Source organism: Cladophialophora carrionii (genome assembly GCF_000365165.1).
Source record: "Cladophialophora carrionii CBS 160.54 unplaced genomic scaffold supercont1.2, whole genome shotgun sequence".
Classification (NCBI taxonomy): Eukaryota; Fungi; Ascomycota; class Eurotiomycetes; order Chaetothyriales; family Herpotrichiellaceae; genus Cladophialophora; species Cladophialophora carrionii.
This window is the reverse complement of record NW_008481827.1, coordinates 2,481,153-2,497,226: the sequence shown is the minus strand read 5'-3', so window position 1 is coordinate 2,497,226 and position 16,074 is coordinate 2,481,153. Positions and strand designations below refer to the sequence as shown.

Here is a 16,074-nt window from a genome sequence, read left to right as displayed (position 1 = left end):
TCACACGACATCAAGTTCCGTGCTGCAGCACCCATCCCTGATCTCTGTCCGCGTCCTCGCAGCACCTGCGAGAGAGACACTCGAGCACGTGTCGACTCATCCTCACTGATAGAAAGACAAGGACACATGCACACACGCATATGCCAACGGATAAACACATACCCGCGAAAGAAAAAGAGCATACTCTTCTCTGACCGCCTGTGGTACTGATACCGACACCACAGAACGCCACGTCGTCTCACCGATAAAACCCTGTCCCGGGGCTATCAACCATCAACCCAACCCAGCCCGACACGGGATATGCAACACAGACATGTGATACGAGCGTGTATCCAGCTGTCAAACTTAGTGCGGCGTCCTCATCATCATCATCTTTAGATTCCCTTCCATTCGCTCGCTCGCTCACTTACTTGGGCGCATGCAATCCCCGTTGCGTGCACGAGTAGCCTATTGACTATTCGTAGAGGAAGGTCGAAAGGGGGGCAATCCACTCACCACTCACCACTCACCACTCACCACTCACCACTCACCACACACCACTCACCACTCACCACTCACCACTCACCACTCACCGATTCACCGATTCACCAAGGTTGCCTTCGCGTCACATAGCAGCACTATTGTGCGCTGGCTGGCTGGCTGGCAAGCTGGTACTCGTAGTGCGCATACGTGCGTCGTTGCAATTATGGTGGCGTGACGGACCCCTCCCTCCATCCCTCGCCCGCCCCTCCTGTGTAATTTATCTCCCCGGTGCCGTGCCGTGCCTCGCTTCCTCACACTCCATCCATGCAAACATGCATGCATCCATGCATGTACATATGCATGCGCACGCACGCACGCACGCCCATCTCAACCAACCACTCTTCACCACCGTGATGACAATGCCAGACGTCGGATTGGTCCGCGCATGCCACATGCCGCACACCGCACGAGAATTAGGACGACAATGGAATGAGAAAATGACCGGGTCGTGTGCGCCGCTCCCCCACCCTACTTGTCTATTGCTCGTATCACCTGTCGTCGCGCAAACTCAATCTTCGAGGGACGTGCGTGGTTCGTGGTGCGTGTGTGCTTTGTTCTTTCCCGTGCCGGATCGAATCGAATCGGAATCGAAATCGGGTGTGGTGTGGTGCGGAATCGATGATTCATGAGGTCGCTGACAGCTGACAGCTGAGAGCTGAGAGGGTGGTTCGCTGTTGTGCACACATACAGTATTAGTTTGGGTTGCTGCTTTAATGATAGGGGTGTGGATTCGTTCGAGAACGACCATATCAGATTGATATCGTCTTTGGAGGATCTTATCTGATGGAAAGGCTGCCGATGTCGGACGCTTAGGCTCTACTCATCTGATATTGATTGTCGAATGGACTGTGTAGGTCCCGTAGGTAGATAGCATGTGTCGCCAGCAAGAATACTAGGTGTCGGTAGGTCTGTGTTGAAGGGATATTTGCTGTGGTCAAGGTCGAGTCACCGATGCAAAAGGTGGAGCGCCGCACACGGTGTACACTTGACTACTCCCTGGCATCTCATCTCATCTCTCGCACAAGTCATGTCTGTAGTGTTTGTACCATACCACGCCTATACTGAAAACATACATTCATACAAAGGGTCCTGCTTCCAAACTTCCAGCAAAGGACCGATGTGTATGTGAAGGGTGCGTAGAGGCGGCAGGGTGAAGTTCATCGACAGGCTCCCTTTCAACGACTGTCCTGTTCTTCCCCTCTACACCCCGGCCCTGGTCCGAGAGGTAGGCCACATCCACAGCGTTGCAAAGCAGGGTGAAGCCACTTCCGCGTCCTTCACGATACTCTCTTAACCTCAAACCTCTTCTTCGTCATCCAACCCATCTCCGAGCAACTCGTCGTCCTCGACAACCTGACTGTAATCTTGCCCTCTCCTCGCAAACGCGTCCCTCGAACGATACGGCGCCCCGTACCCTCCAACGTTCGTGCCTCTCCCGACACCAAATCTCCCTCCGCCGCCAGAAGATCCGCCCCCGAGGGGCATATACCCTCGCGCACTCCGGAACAAACTCATCACAAGCAAAGGCGTGGCCTTGGCCACAGCAACAACACCACTCACAATCACAACCGGGACTTTGATCCACAACGGATCGCCACCGCCAGCACCCCCAGCGGAAGCTGAGAATCCCTCGCCCAGACGAATCTGTCCGAATCCACCCCCGCCACTCTGCCACTTCGTGTAAGCCCAGTATCCAATCCCTATCGCCAGCGCAATAGGCACGAAAATCGCAAAGAAGAGCCCTGCACCACTGATCCCATGCTTCTTCTCATATTCTTCTTCATGGCCAGGACATGGTCTGGATTCCAGCTTGTCGAGCTCACGGCCACCTTGACAAGTTGTCAGCGGGATTCTCCGGTATCCGGTGGGATACCAAAATTCCACCTGATCCGGGTTGTCCCTGCAATTCGCCTCGTGATCGGCAGGCTGGAGACCGGGCACAAGCTGACACGTCCCATCCGCTTGAATCTCATAATTATAATCGCACTCAAAGTCCTGTCTCGTACAGGAGCAGTTTCTGGCGATGCTGTGGAGGTGGTCGATTTTCTTGCCGTTGTAGCAGTCGCGATCGACGCGTTTGCGATGATACCGAGCCACGTGTCCAAACAGGCAGTTGGAGTCTTGCATGGGATGCTTCGGTTCCCAGAGGGTATAGTCGCCCCTTTCGGGGTCCTTCTCGTCAAGTTCACATTTGCGCTCGCGTTCCTTGAGGCCCGAGAAGTCGACGTGAACGGTGAAGATGCCGTGTTTTGCTTGAGAGCCAAGTTCCCGACCCCAGAGAAGAAAGGCGCGAGAGTTGTCCGACGGGACGGTGGTAATGGCATCGATCTGCATTTCCACATTGGGCGAGAACTCGAATTCCTTCCAAGTCAAACCCTCGTTGAGGGTGTAGAAGAGTGATTTCGTCGGTTGCGATTCCTTCACGATGACAATGATGCTGCCTTGGTCGCCATACTCCCACATATAGCTTCCCTTTTTGACCGATTGCCACGTAATGCCCGCGTCGCGAGTGATGAACGTATCGGTGACTTCATCGTCCTTGCGGACAAGATAATCGCCCACATTGCCGACCGCCATCATAATTCCGACCGCACTAGGGCTGGAGAATGTGGCAGATTTATCGCCTCGTTCAGTGTAGCTGTGGATGTGTAGAGAGCATTTGGCCGTCGCTTTGTTGGCCTCGCCGACGCATGGGTAGTTGTTGCCTAGTGCATCCTGTTTGGGTGGGGGGAGGAAAGCCCATTCCGCACCATCGTTGTGAGTAATCATTGACTTCAGCTTCTTCTTCTCACCATCGTTGGTCTCGTCCCTGTTGGCTACGACGTTGACCATAGCAACGCCTTCCAAGCCTTGCATCTTTTCAAAATCAACGTAACCTTCGGTGTCCCGGTTGACCCCTCCGAGAGTGTAGACGTACGAGGTACCATTGCTGTTGGACTTGATGATGGCACCATACTCATGGTCTTGTACCGCATTGACAGTGACGTGGAGGAACACGGCATGCGTGGAGCTGTCCAGGACGGTGTAGGCTTGCTGGTGTTTGACTTGGAAGTTTCGCGGAAATTCGGCAGGCGCAAATGTCCTTCCGTCAACACTGGCATCGACTCTCAGGCTTTGCCGATCTTCTGTTTTGGCCGCGACGATGATGAATTCCGCCATCGTCGCAAAGTCTAGAATGTCAGGGAAGTGGACGGTCGAGTCGGCAAAGAAATTGTCGCTGGAAATGAGCATAAGATTCTTGGTGGGGTTCTCATCCTCGTATTGTTCACAGAAGATCAACTGGTCACCATGTGCTCGACCTTCGCGAGTCATGAACTCGCACTTTCTGCCGTAGCGAACCATTACATCCCAACGGTCGCCGCGGTCTTTGGATAGCCAGATGTTGGTGTGATCGTCATTACCCACCGCGCCAGACCACAGTAACCAGTCCTTGTACTCTGGATGAAACCTCATAGTGGGGAGCCTCAGCGTACTCGGTCGTTCCGGTGCAGAGAATTTGTCGAATCTGTCTCCTCGGTCGATGGTGTAATGGACTTCCTTTGAACCAGTGAGGAAGAATACCGCGTCGTGATGCTGCGGGTTAGGTGCGATGGCCGTGATCGGCTCTCCCTTCAGGATCGGTTGCCACGTCTTGCCGTGATCGCGCGTCAAAAAGATATCCTGCTCGCTGGTACGCATGACAATGGTTTCATCGTTGCCGATCGAAGTATCGCCTCTTTCAAGGTAGTACCACTCGGAGAAACGATCTGCGTTGAAATTGGTCTTCTGGACAATAATTTCTCCCGAACTTGGCCTTTTCACCGAGTCCGAGCACGGTCGTTCGATCTCGAGATCAAGCTCTTCACCGCCTTTGCGCATGCATTCGTTGCCGGGGATCAGTCGCCAGCCGGACGGACCCTTGAAGGTGTCTTTTTCATTCTTGCAAGCTCCTTCTGGGACAGGGAGAGTGACTCCATCTGCAGGAACGCAGTCTTCTCGATCCTCGGTTCTCACAAAGTTGTAGTCGCATTCAAAATCCGCCTTGGTGCAAACACAAGGCTCGAATTCAGGCACGGGATCCTGGAACTCCTCATCAATGAAACACTCAGCATCAGCCTTGCGCCGCCTGAAGAACTGCTTGTGTCCCATGAGACAGCTGGGTTTGCCGTCCTTGTCAACACGAGCAGGCCAGCGATCAAAGTCTTTATCGACACAAGCCCGCTCATGCAGCCCTTCGAAGTCGATCTTGAACATGATCCACTCCGTCTTCGAACCAGTGCCCTTGGCACCCATCATGAGGAATTTGAGCGTTGTTGAGTCCGGGACTGTGGTCAGGAACCTTGCTCGGACCTTTTCCCCCAGATCGGCCTTCTTCCACGTCTTGCCGTGGTCGATTGAGTATCTGATGTGGCTGGTGGGTTCTTCATCGTCGACGGCAACGATGACGGCGCCTTGATTGCCAAACTCGTACAGATGAGCTCCGTCCAGACCTTCAATCCAGGTGACACCAGCGTCGTCAGATACAAAGAGATCGCCATCTTCGTAATCCTTGAGGAACTTCCCAGTATTTCCAATACCCATGACGATCCCAGGCGCTGGACTAGAAAATATCCGCCCGGCCTGCCTTGCATCTGTCACCGAATGGAGGTGCAATCTTTTGTCGCCGACTTTGAGATCTTGAAAAGTCCTTCCGTCGTCGAAACTGATTTGTGAAACGATTTCTTTCTGAGGAATCGTCGAGCCCTCAACCTCCTTCCAATTCTGCACCGTATTGACCATGACTATACCCTGGATCGTCTGCACTTTCTCAAAATCCACATTTCCAAAGATGTTGCGGTTGGTGTGGTCGATGTTGCGAGTGAAGTAGGTGCCATTCGAGTTGGAGGTAAAGAGGTAGCCGGTAGGGTTCGTGGGACGAGATCCGAGCACATCAATCTGTAAGCTGTAGTTTGTGCTTTCGAGGATGGTGTAGGCGTCTTCGCTGATGCGGTGCTGTCCAAACTCTGCCCGATGCCACTGCGCGCCATCCTTGGTCACGTACAGAGCCAGCTCGTCCGTGCCCTCGGATTTCGCTGCGGCAACCAAGAAGCCTTTCACAGCCGCCATGCTGATGATCCCCGTCACGGCCCGGCCATCGTCCAGCGCAGGCTCCAGTTGATCGCGAGTGAAGAAGTCATCGGAGACGAGCAACCTGTTGTCTTTCGGCCAAGGCGAGTACAGTCCTTCGACAATGCAAAAGATGCGGTCTCTGACCTCTGGGGCGATCTCTTGTGCAAACTCCGGAGTGCTGACGGCCCACTGGCAGCCTCGTGTCATAGATCCCAGAGGGTTGATTGTCTCAAAGTCATCGTCGGTGTAGAAAGCTCTTTCCATGCAAGCTAGGCCCACGCAGTGCTCGGAATTCCAGATCACCTTGCTGGCATCTCGGCCATGGAAGCTCAAAGGAGCATTTCGGAAGCGGGCCAGGTTATCGTCTGGGTCGACCGAGAAGCTGGTCCATGTCTTGCCCGTGTCCGTCGTCACCCAATGCTCCGAGTCGAGTCCGATGATGTACGCGCGTTGATTGTCCCACGGGTGCTGATACACGTCCAAGACATTTCCGGACTGCCCTTGATCATTGACTTCTTTCCACGTCTCGCCGGCGTCAGGACTGCGCCAGACGGTGCCGGTCTCTCCATCGTAGCCGAGGACGACGTCCGAGTCGTCAAAGTAGAAGACGTTCTCTAATGGGTTATCGAAGATCGTGGAGGAGATGGCCGGCCCATCTTTCTTCGCTTGCGCAGGCGGCGGACAAGAGGCGAGCAGTAAGAGGAGCGCAAGTGACGAGGCGACAGCGCGGCGACAGAAGGATCGAATTATCATCTTTGATTAGCGCATCGAGCGGAGTAAGAGTTAGATGTGAAAAGCACAAAAGACAACGCTCCAAAAGAATCAATGGCGAAACGGACACTGTGGTTGATGGAGACACGAATTGCGTTTGCCTGCGACCAACAATTGTTGCTGAGCGCCTCGTCTCCTCATGCTCACTCGACACGCACTCGCTACGAATCCTCGAGATCAGGGTCCGCCGAATGTGGCAAGCGTCGCCACCTCAAACACCAAGCTCCTGTAAGCTCCCTCCTTCGCTCACTCTTCACTCGTAGCTACGTACGACCACAAGCACGAGACATCCGTACCAACTGCCCGGTACAGATAAATGTGGTCAAAAAGTGTCGAGCTTGTTTATGTCACTACCGGTTGACTTATATCAGCTATCTAATCCTCCCAAATCCGCCATTTTTTATCCTCTCCAAGTCCCCAATGGCTCACGCGCACCATTATATGCCAGGGTCGTTCCGCGTGTCTGCCCTTTCCCTGCTCCCAACGTTATGTATTATGGTGGCCTGAAATGCACACATTCAGCCGGAACGCCGACGCTCAATGACACTGTGATCGATATGCCTCCTCTGCCGCTCACCCAAATACAATGCAATAGCGACTAACAGAACAGTCCCTCACAAGTCGTGCCCGTGCTCACTTGAGCTTCAGTTTGCGAAGAAATCTCTTCATCTTGGATTCTTCAGGCGGTAGCGTGTCCCAGATAGAGACTGGCGTGGCTTCCGGTGGTAGTTCGGCCTTCTCCAGTGGCATTTTGTTGACCTTCTGCGGATCATGTTGTGACTGCAGTTCCTCCGGTGCGCGGAGATCTGGTCGCGTGAGAGTCATGTGTAGCGTCATCTCTCGATCCGACGGGAGTCCACGGGAATATGTCTCGGTAGGTCTCCGCATGGAAAAAGGTCGTAGCGTTTTGGCAAACCCGTCGACGCTACCCTTCCGCGACGGACGGTTCATCTGGAAGACCGGATCTTCGGGGGTCCGTGGATCAAAAAGAGTGTCCGGTTCCTCTGGGTCGTCCTCGTCATCCCCTGATAGTTCTGGCGTGTCGTCATGAAAGAAGGTCCTGTTGGTCTCCGGTCTCGGCTGTGGGCTTGTCATTGGCCGGATCGGGGTTCGAGAATCTTTGCCTTGTATCGACGGGAATCCAAACTCGACCGCCTCGTCAAACTTCTGTGGGGAGGCCAGATAGAGCCGCAGCTTCATTCGAGCGGCTGGGTCTTGATAATGAGTCGCGCGAGGATCGATTGATGATATGGATGCCTGGGAGCGAAAGTGCTTGAGTGAAAATGACGAAGCGCGAGTGTGAGGAGGTATAGGTGGTAGGGCTGGTGTTGGGGGTGCCTCCACGACTGGCCGGTTCGATGATGTGGACGACCGGCCACGACGGATGGAGAGGCTTGACAAGGAAGGGTTTCGTCTCGAACGGCGTCTTACAGGGCCTGATGCAGATATTGTCCGACGATTGGTCTCGGCAATGGCCAGATGGTAGTCGTCCAGCTTGAGATCCAGGTCTCCTTCATCGTCCAGCCACCGGAAGCCGTCTATTGAGTAGTCGCCCATCCCGATTGCAGAATCCACTCGGTCGTCGTCTTTGAGGTCTTCACTGTCCACGATGGTGTCGTCGTCGTCTTCGGAACGCCGAGGTTCGAAAGCGGTGAACTGTGTAGGATGCCAGCTACGGCGACGAAGGGTCTCGTCTGCGGCGTCGAGAATCAAGGTGTTCTTCTCTCGTGAAAGGAAGGAGCACTCTTCCTTCGAGAAGAGCTTCCTTTGCACCGCTGGGGGCAGTGAAGCGAACCAGGCGACAGTGTCCGGGGTGATGTCCGCTGTTGAGTTCCTCCTCCTGCGCAGCTTCTTGCTGTTGCCAAGCCGCACTGTCTGTACGAAGCCGTCGATCACGATGGTAGAGCTGTCTGCGCCCTTGATTGTGACACCGATATCGTGCGAAGGGTAAATCGACAGTCGAGAAGGGGGGCGTGAATGGTGTTTGCCATCTTCGGCCAGCCTGAGACGCTCTAAGCTGCTAAAATACTGGTGTAACACACATGTTAGCTCGTGGACCTGCAGAATAAGCGATCGAATGAGCCAGACAGCTGCCAGAGGTTGCGCGAGACAAGTCCAACTGTGGTGGAGGAGATAATGAAGAAGGAGGTGGTCCCTGCTTGGAGGTCGGAGGACCGTGCCGCGACCAAGAAGCCTAGAGGGTGCCCGTGACTCCCTTTTAGGCAAGGAGTGTCGCCCCTAAACTCCAAATGTACCAAGCCCGAGGGGCCGGTCCCAAGTAGCTCTTGGGGGCTTGAGATGATGTGGTGGAATGACGTGGCGATGTGCTCCATGCCTGGATGGGGCTCTGCTCGTAAACGGCAGTGATGTGCACCTTTCTTCGGTGTGAGCTGAAGCTCGGGCTGGAAAGCATGTTTGATCACCACGGCGATCCCCAAGCTGCTGGAAGCCCTGAGCAAGGGGCTCTGCTGATGATTTTCCGGGGGATGTGCACACCCAGGTACAGGGAGCGGCAAACACGGAACACGGATGCAGTCAACTCACCTTGCGAAGGACGACGGGTGGTAATGTCTCCACGGCGACATCATTGGGCAGAGAGGCGTGCCTTGAAACTCGCATGTTGGAAGCTTCGGATGCTGCTTGCAGACGTGGTGATTTAGTAATTGCTCCGCTGCGGAATCTGTTGCATGTCTTTGCGAGCCGTCGATAGTCTTGCCAAAACCTTAACGGGCGATCTCAGACTCAGGAGGGCTAACCGAGTCGACAATTTTGGCTGCGCGGTGCCCTGGATGCCCGATGATGACCCTAAACCTGTTCCTCGCTCTGCACAATAGGTCGGTCGCTCGCTTGGTCATGAAAGGCTGCTTAAGCGAGAGACGGCGAATGAGAATGTGCTAGGTATGGGGACTCGAATATGAAAATGTGCGGATCGAATGAAACGCTATCGTGCAGACCGCAATAAAAAGTCAACGCGAAGAGAAGGTGGTGGTCGGGTGAAAGTGGCAGAGTCGACCTGCGCTTCTGGCGCTGCCACTTGTTCAGCTATGTATATGAATATTCTGATGCCTGTCACTCGAGAAATGATGCTCATTTCTGAACCCGTGCCGCCGTGGTCTGCGCGTTGAGATTAAAACTGACCCCGTGCATGGGTATGGCAACCCTGCCGTGGCTGCCAGAATGTCCTTGCGGCTTAGAAGGTAAGCCCTGCGACATCTGGAATTCCCGTGGCGCGCCTGCTGCCGGTCTAGAACTGACAGGTCGCGCTTCTTCCTTTCGTCCTTTGGCTGTCTTTGACGTACACACCGCAAGCCCCCGGCTGCTCTCGAACCGCTCATACGCTGGCAAGTCCGCCTGCTTGCCAGTGAACTCCACCGAAGCGCCCTCGTGGTTCTCGTTAAACAGACAAAAGTTCATGCCGGCGTGCGAGACCAAGCGATGTACGCTGCCGACGAACCGACGGGGCCAAGCAAACAGACGGGGTCAAGTGGTCTGGGATATCAACCCGTTCATGGCATTAAGGTGCAGGTGGTGCCACAAGATTGTTAGATCGCCTATGAATGCCCTGCTTGCAGAAAGGGACGGCGCCATGAGACAGAACGTGCGATCAATTGTAGCAAGTGCGAAGCCCTTTCGCAGAGATCAGGCTCGGCTAAAGTCAAACATGAATGTCAATTCAGACTGCGACGTGTTATCCTCATAGAGGCTCTGGTGTCTAAGACGCCCCTGGCGCAGACTTTGATGGCCTGTGGAGACGATATTCTCGCGTTGCAGCTTACAGTCGCCCATGTAATGTCAGAGGCAAGATACAAGAAGCCGGACGTGATCCGGTGTCTCGCGTGGCCTGACAAGGATCCTTAAGAAATTCCCCTGCCATTCACACTTGGAATGCGGCTTATGGCTTGCACCAAGGGGTCAAATGACAGGTCATCGCGACATCCACAAGCGAAGAGGCGCAGGGGAACTGTGTTGGATCGCGATCTTCTATCCAGATGGTCCCAGTAGCGGACAAGAAGACGCTGTCGAATCGCAGCCACGCCAGTATGTAGTGCAATGTGTGCTCCATCTCCATAAGATTTCCCCCTACATCGTTCACCTACTTCACCGGTCGTACAGTATAACCTTTCTGGAATACAAGCCCGAACGAGGGGTGCACGAGCCGTCAGCTGAACAGAGCATGCAGTTGCTCCTCGGACTGAAACCGGAAACCTGTCGGGCCAAGTGGTGATTGCAAGGCAGACGTGGGTGGTGGTGCGAACGCCTTCGCTTTCAACCACGAGAGCACATATCCCGTGGTGTTTGCGGACATGTCTCGAAGCATGCAGAAACAGTCCGGTATGCAATCTGCACTGCCTTTCGGGCACCGCTCTAGGTTGCAATGACAAGCAAAATACATCGTACATCATGCTTGCTACAGTAGCTGCGCGTGTGAAAAGCAGGACGGCCTCCGCGATGTCGCAGGCATCGTGAATTTCTGGACGTTCAGCTCCTGTCGCTAAACCGAGATAAGGAAACACAAGCGCAGTCGGCCTCGACTATTCGAACTATGAACCTCAGGTGAACTTTGCACTGAGCATGCGAGGTACTGTGTCCGCACACAAAGCGTCCCGGAGACCTTGACATCTCTCACTGCTACGGACAAGATGTTGCTGTTCTATGTAACCACTTCTCCGGTAATATCAAGATTCGAGGGATTCGCATCTGCTGACCAGAACTCCGCTGACCGAGACTCATGCCAGATGAGGCGCCCATCCACTCCACGGCAGGACCCGCTGCCTCTTTTGATGCTTGATTCCAGTCTTGAGAAGAAACGACTGTGTCCAAAAGCAGACCGGTGCTCCTTCGGACAAGCATATGGTAACGATGAGTGCCGTCACGCCTGCGGGAGACCGTGAGACCGAGCAGGGGATGTTCGGGATCTTGGGAAATAGTCGAAGCGAATGGGGAATTATTTCTTGTGCGTTTTGCAAGCCGAGTACAAGGTCAGCTGGAGGCACTCAGCCACAGCAGAGCTGTCGAGTTTTCTATCCGAGGACTCGACAGCCTTCGAATTACGTACTCGGTGGTTACTCTGCTGCACCACGGTCAGAACACACAACTTCATGAGTTGGAGGTCTTCTGAAATCCCTCCAACCACAACGCGGTGCCTGGAATAAGACGGCGAAAATTCGATGCGAGTGATACGTTAACATTGGCCGCAGAGGAATAAGGATGGGCACCAAGGCATCGCCGGAGTCCGCGGTGGCGGTTGGTGGTTGAGCAAGCGCTCCTAATTGAAGATTGGGCAACCTGCCCCTATTCCATTCCAAGCTAGGCCGCCCTGACATGCTCGTGCTGATTGACTGCTAGAGGGCGTGGAGCCGGGCACTAAGCGGCCGACACGCCCGGCCAGGGTTTCTGTTGTCGCGGCAGACTGGAGTGCCAGCGTCAATAATAATTAATGGTTGACGCGCTGAAGATTGCCCCCGGATGAAGTGGGTGTTTCTGAATCGCAATAAACCATTGTCGCTACCGCTGCCTCCTGACTTCTATTTCCTGTCACTGCCATCTTGTCTCCGAAACTCTCTTCTCGATTGTATTCCCCTTGTCGCCGCAGCCGTCTATACCTGATCTCCACCGAGTGCCCGTCGTATACACCACGTCCGCCAACATGCGTTTCGCTTTCGCCGCAGTCGCCGCGCTCTGCGCAGCAGTTGTTTCCGCACAGAACAATGCCATCAATGTTCCTGCTGGCGCTGCCACGCTGGATGTGACGGCAGGCCAACCCCTGACGATTGAATGGACCAACCCGTCGAGCGGCACCGTCACCATCAAGCTGCAGCAGGATCCCGTCACTCCTGACTCTGGCTTCGTGCTAGTTTGTAAGTGAATGTCTCTGCATTGCGCCCTGGAACTGTATTTCAAATCAGATCGGGTTGTACTGACATGCCGTGTGTGCAGCCGGCATTCCCGCCTCTGCTGGAACAGCGACCGTTCAGATCCCTCCTCCTGAAGACGTCAACTCCCACGTATACACGATTGAAATCATCGACGACACAGACCCTACCAACATCAACTTCTCTCCCAACTTTGGCATCCAAGGCGCGACCGGGACAGCCACTGGCGTCGCGACCGGCTCTGCTACCTCCACCGACTCTGCCACGGCGACAGGAACCAGCACAGACAGCTCTGCCACAAGCAGCGGCACTTCCACAGATACCTCGACGATCACTTCCACAGACAGCTCGAGCAGCTCTGCCACGAGTTCTTCGTCGAGCGACAGTGAAACTTCGGCAAGCACTACAAGCTCCCAGTCCAGGTCATCCACTTCATCCGCCACCGCAACTGAGACCACGACCGCTCCAGACCCTAACAGCGGTGCCGGTAGCCTCAAGCTCCAAGGTGGTGTCCTCGCCATGGCCATCGGGCTCATCGCAGTCATGTGAACAGAGCCTCCTCACTTTTAAAGATGTGCATAACATGGCTCAATTCACCTGTATAGTTCTCCACCCACGCATCCGGCCCGAGGTGTCGGCATCATGCAACGGATCTTCACCTGAACTCGGCCTTCTCTTTCTACCCTGTACATCAGTTTTGGGCCCTTGATAAGGAGAAATTGAGCGTTACTTGGATAGCAGATGGTTGCTTGACGGGGGAGCACCGGGCGCCAGATGGTTACATACTGCCTAGCTGCGGCAGATACAGTAGATGGATTTGCAGAGCATGGCGCTGGGTAACAAATGGATGGTTGTCTTGCTGGTCCGTTAGCATCAATGCAGTTATTGATACGTGCGATCCATGCTCTCTGTCGATGTTAATTCCCCTCCATCCTCCTTGCGTGTATCCGATTTCCGGGCTGACAGTGGAGAAGAAAGTTGGACACGGATATGCCAGCAAACGGCGCAACATGTGTAGGGAAGTGCGCATCAAGCAAACAACACACGACGATGGAATAGCAGGGACGACGCGGGGGTAGTTGCGATGCACCTTCGAGACCTGGGTGGAATGCGTGGAAGATTGCATAGCACAATACTCTGACCACAGCCGCGTACGACCATGGATCTCCACCCGTCAACCGTCCACCCGTGGCAGGCGGAAGGACGGGTGTGTGCATAGCAAACAGTACTGTATAAGTCGAACCGGACGATTCCTAGAGCCTGCGGTGGTTGTGCGCATGAACCCTTCCCTCACCGTCAAGAAGTGCTTGCTCCTGTTTCGAATCTTTACCAGCCTCCAACCTCTGTGCACATGCAAATTCCGTCCCTTTTCGAAACGCCTCAGAACGCTAAGAACCAGGATCGTTGACCGGTGATATGCCATCAGTGAACGACCAATTGACCGTCAAACCTTCCACACGCTTGGTTGCTTGCGAGCGACTCGGACGGCCCGCGACACGTTGTTGCACGATAACAAAGATGCACGCATACAGTATCACCAATACATGACCGACCATCTTTTCCACTCATCCGTACCCATTGGCACCTTCTGAAACCGTCATTGTGCAACGGCTCTATGCTCCGTACAGCAAGCAGTACCACGCGCTGAACTCCACCCAAGAAAAGGTATCGTCCAGCCAAGGTCGACTCTCACCCGTCTTCATCCCCTGCTGTTATCATGCATTATCAAACTCCCTTGCACCTGCGTGGGACAGCTGAATGCAGGGTCTCCGGAGCGGAACCAGCGCTGTAGCTGCAGGCCACACTCTGTGTCACTCATCCTGCAGTATCACAATCGCCATCGCCATCAGTATCAGCATCCTGGACCCACGTTTGCGGCAGATCTCAGGCAGCCTCAGACCAATGTCCCCGCTGTCAAGTATTGCTGTGTGCCAATTATTTGCAGGCCAAGAGGTTTGACGTGCGTTCGCTCGAGGCGCTGCCAGCGGACTCGAACCAGACCTTTGGGCGAACGTCCCTATCTGTCAGTCGGAGCGTCTCGCATCAATGCAAGTCATGTTGCACGAGTGCCACCGGTGCCACCAGTCTCCATGCCAAGCAGCGAGCCGAACAAATCCCGTCAGCCGTACCGGCATGGTCTATCCCGCCGGTGGTGGCAACGAGCATGAGAACCGTGGCCATGCAAAGTGCCTCTGTCGAAAACACTAACATTCATGCTTGGAGCAAAGGAAGTGGTCCCTAAAAACAGGCTAAAACGTGGGTGACAAGTTGAGCCGGACGTTGAGAATTCCTCAGAACGCCCGCTGTGGGTTGTTCCTCGACGACAGTAGGGTCCTCACGCCGTGGGGGTGGACGCAGTGGCAGTGCGAGGATGCCCGGCAGCAGGAAGGTAACCATACGAGAGCTCAGCATCATCGCACAATTGTGTTCTCGTATGCAGTGCCTGGGTCTGGCCCCTGGACAGCCAGGTCTCGGCACCTCGGAATTCTTCCAGATCTGGCCCTCGTAACCAGCCATCAAGGTTCACTGGGCTTTTGCAGACGGTGGAAAGTGGCCTGAAGTATCAAGCCACCCTCAGCACAGTACTCGTACTGTGATGGGGCCTGAGGTGTGGAGGTATTGCGTCGCCGGCCTGTTGTATAGAGATGACTTTTCTCTCCTGGGAAACTACTCTGTAAGCAGCACTTCGACAGAACCTCCCGCAAATTCCCGCTTTCCCGTGGGAAACAATCTCAACTCAAGCTCTATTCGTACTCGGGCAGGCAGTTGATCGCGACCTCGTCGTGATCATCCACGCCATGTCACTCGCACTTTCGCTTCCAAGGACCAATGGTCAAGGGTCGAACATGAAAATGACATGCCCGGCAGTATCGTACGGTATCTCTCTTACATTTGAGGACACCGAGCACGTTAACAGGGATCGCGAGTAAGCAGGCGGTATACACAGCAGGCTACGAGGTACGGCACGAAACCAGCTCCAACTCTGGGTACCGTTGATATATTGAGCTATCGAGCCATTTAGCTGATGTACTCGAACAACGTTATGTACGACTACTCCGTTGTCGTCACCCTTCTCGATGACCGGATCGAGATCTCCTAGTTCACGGCTTGAGCTGGAGCAAAGGTACGGAGTACTTTGTGCGCAGCTTGGAACGGGAGTTTCCCCCGCCCGTGTCCATTTGTCTTTTGCGATGCCACGCCCATGCCATGCGGTGCCTGTAGATCCCATTACGTCGGTAGCCTACAGTACGTGCGGCCCCGCTGTCCTACGCATTCACATCCACAGTCACTGTCACAATCACAAGTATAGTACATGAGTACTCGTAATCGTCCTGTTCTCGACCCGGGTCAGGTCGAAAGGGCAAATCGAGGACCACGAACGCCCCCGGGGGAGACCATGCCCTCCCTGCGCCCCCTGTCCTGTCCTGTCCTGTCACGCTCGTCCTCATCCTCTTCCTGTTCCCTGTCCCTGTCCCTGGCCTGTATGCCAAGTGCCGTTGTGACTGCCATGACTGCCATGACTGCCATGAATGCCATGACTGCCCATGCGTGCCAAACGGGGGGCAGAGGGGAAATGACGGGCCTTTCATCTGATGATCTCTGTCTGTCACACAGTACGAGTTACGGGTTACACAGCAGGGGCAGGGCAGGCCGGATAAAAAACAATGACGAACTGCTACAGTAGTACGTAGTACGAGTATGCCTATCCATCCGTGCCATGCCGTTGTGTGCTATGTGTGCTATGTGTGCTATGTGTGCTATGTGTGCTATGTGTGCTATGTGTGCTATGTGTGCTATGTGTGCTATGTGTGCTATGTGT

The 16,074-nt window shown here is 54.5% G+C and overlaps 3 protein-coding genes across 3 annotated transcripts; 1 reads left to right on the top strand and 2 right to left on the bottom strand.

Annotated features, from left to right (window-relative positions):
• Positions 1 to 1,818: 1,818 nt before the first annotated feature.
• G647_02973 (uncharacterized protein) lies at positions 1,819 to 6,363 on the bottom strand (the record flags this gene model as incomplete). Its single annotated transcript, XM_008727319.1, has 1 exon — positions 1,819 to 6,363. One exon carries the CDS (start codon positions 6,361 to 6,363, stop codon positions 1,819 to 1,821), a length of 4,545 nt encoding a protein of 1,514 aa, XP_008725541.1.
• Positions 6,364 to 7,014: 651 nt separating this feature from the next.
• G647_02972 (uncharacterized protein) lies at positions 7,015 to 9,000 on the bottom strand (the record flags this gene model as incomplete). The annotated part of the gene is made up of 2 exons (XM_008727318.1): positions 7,015 to 8,409; positions 8,926 to 9,000. 2 exons carry the CDS (start codon positions 8,998 to 9,000, stop codon positions 7,015 to 7,017), a joined length of 1,470 nt encoding a protein of 489 aa, XP_008725540.1.
• A 3,028-nt stretch (positions 9,001 to 12,028) lies between these two features.
• G647_02971 (uncharacterized protein) lies at positions 12,029 to 12,803 on the top strand (the record flags this gene model as incomplete). The annotated part of the gene is made up of 2 exons (XM_008727317.1): positions 12,029 to 12,239; positions 12,319 to 12,803. The coding sequence occupies 2 exons, from the start codon at positions 12,029 to 12,031 to the stop codon at positions 12,801 to 12,803; spliced, it is 696 nt and encodes a 231-aa protein (XP_008725539.1).
• Between the last annotated feature and the right edge of the window lie 3,271 nt (positions 12,804 to 16,074).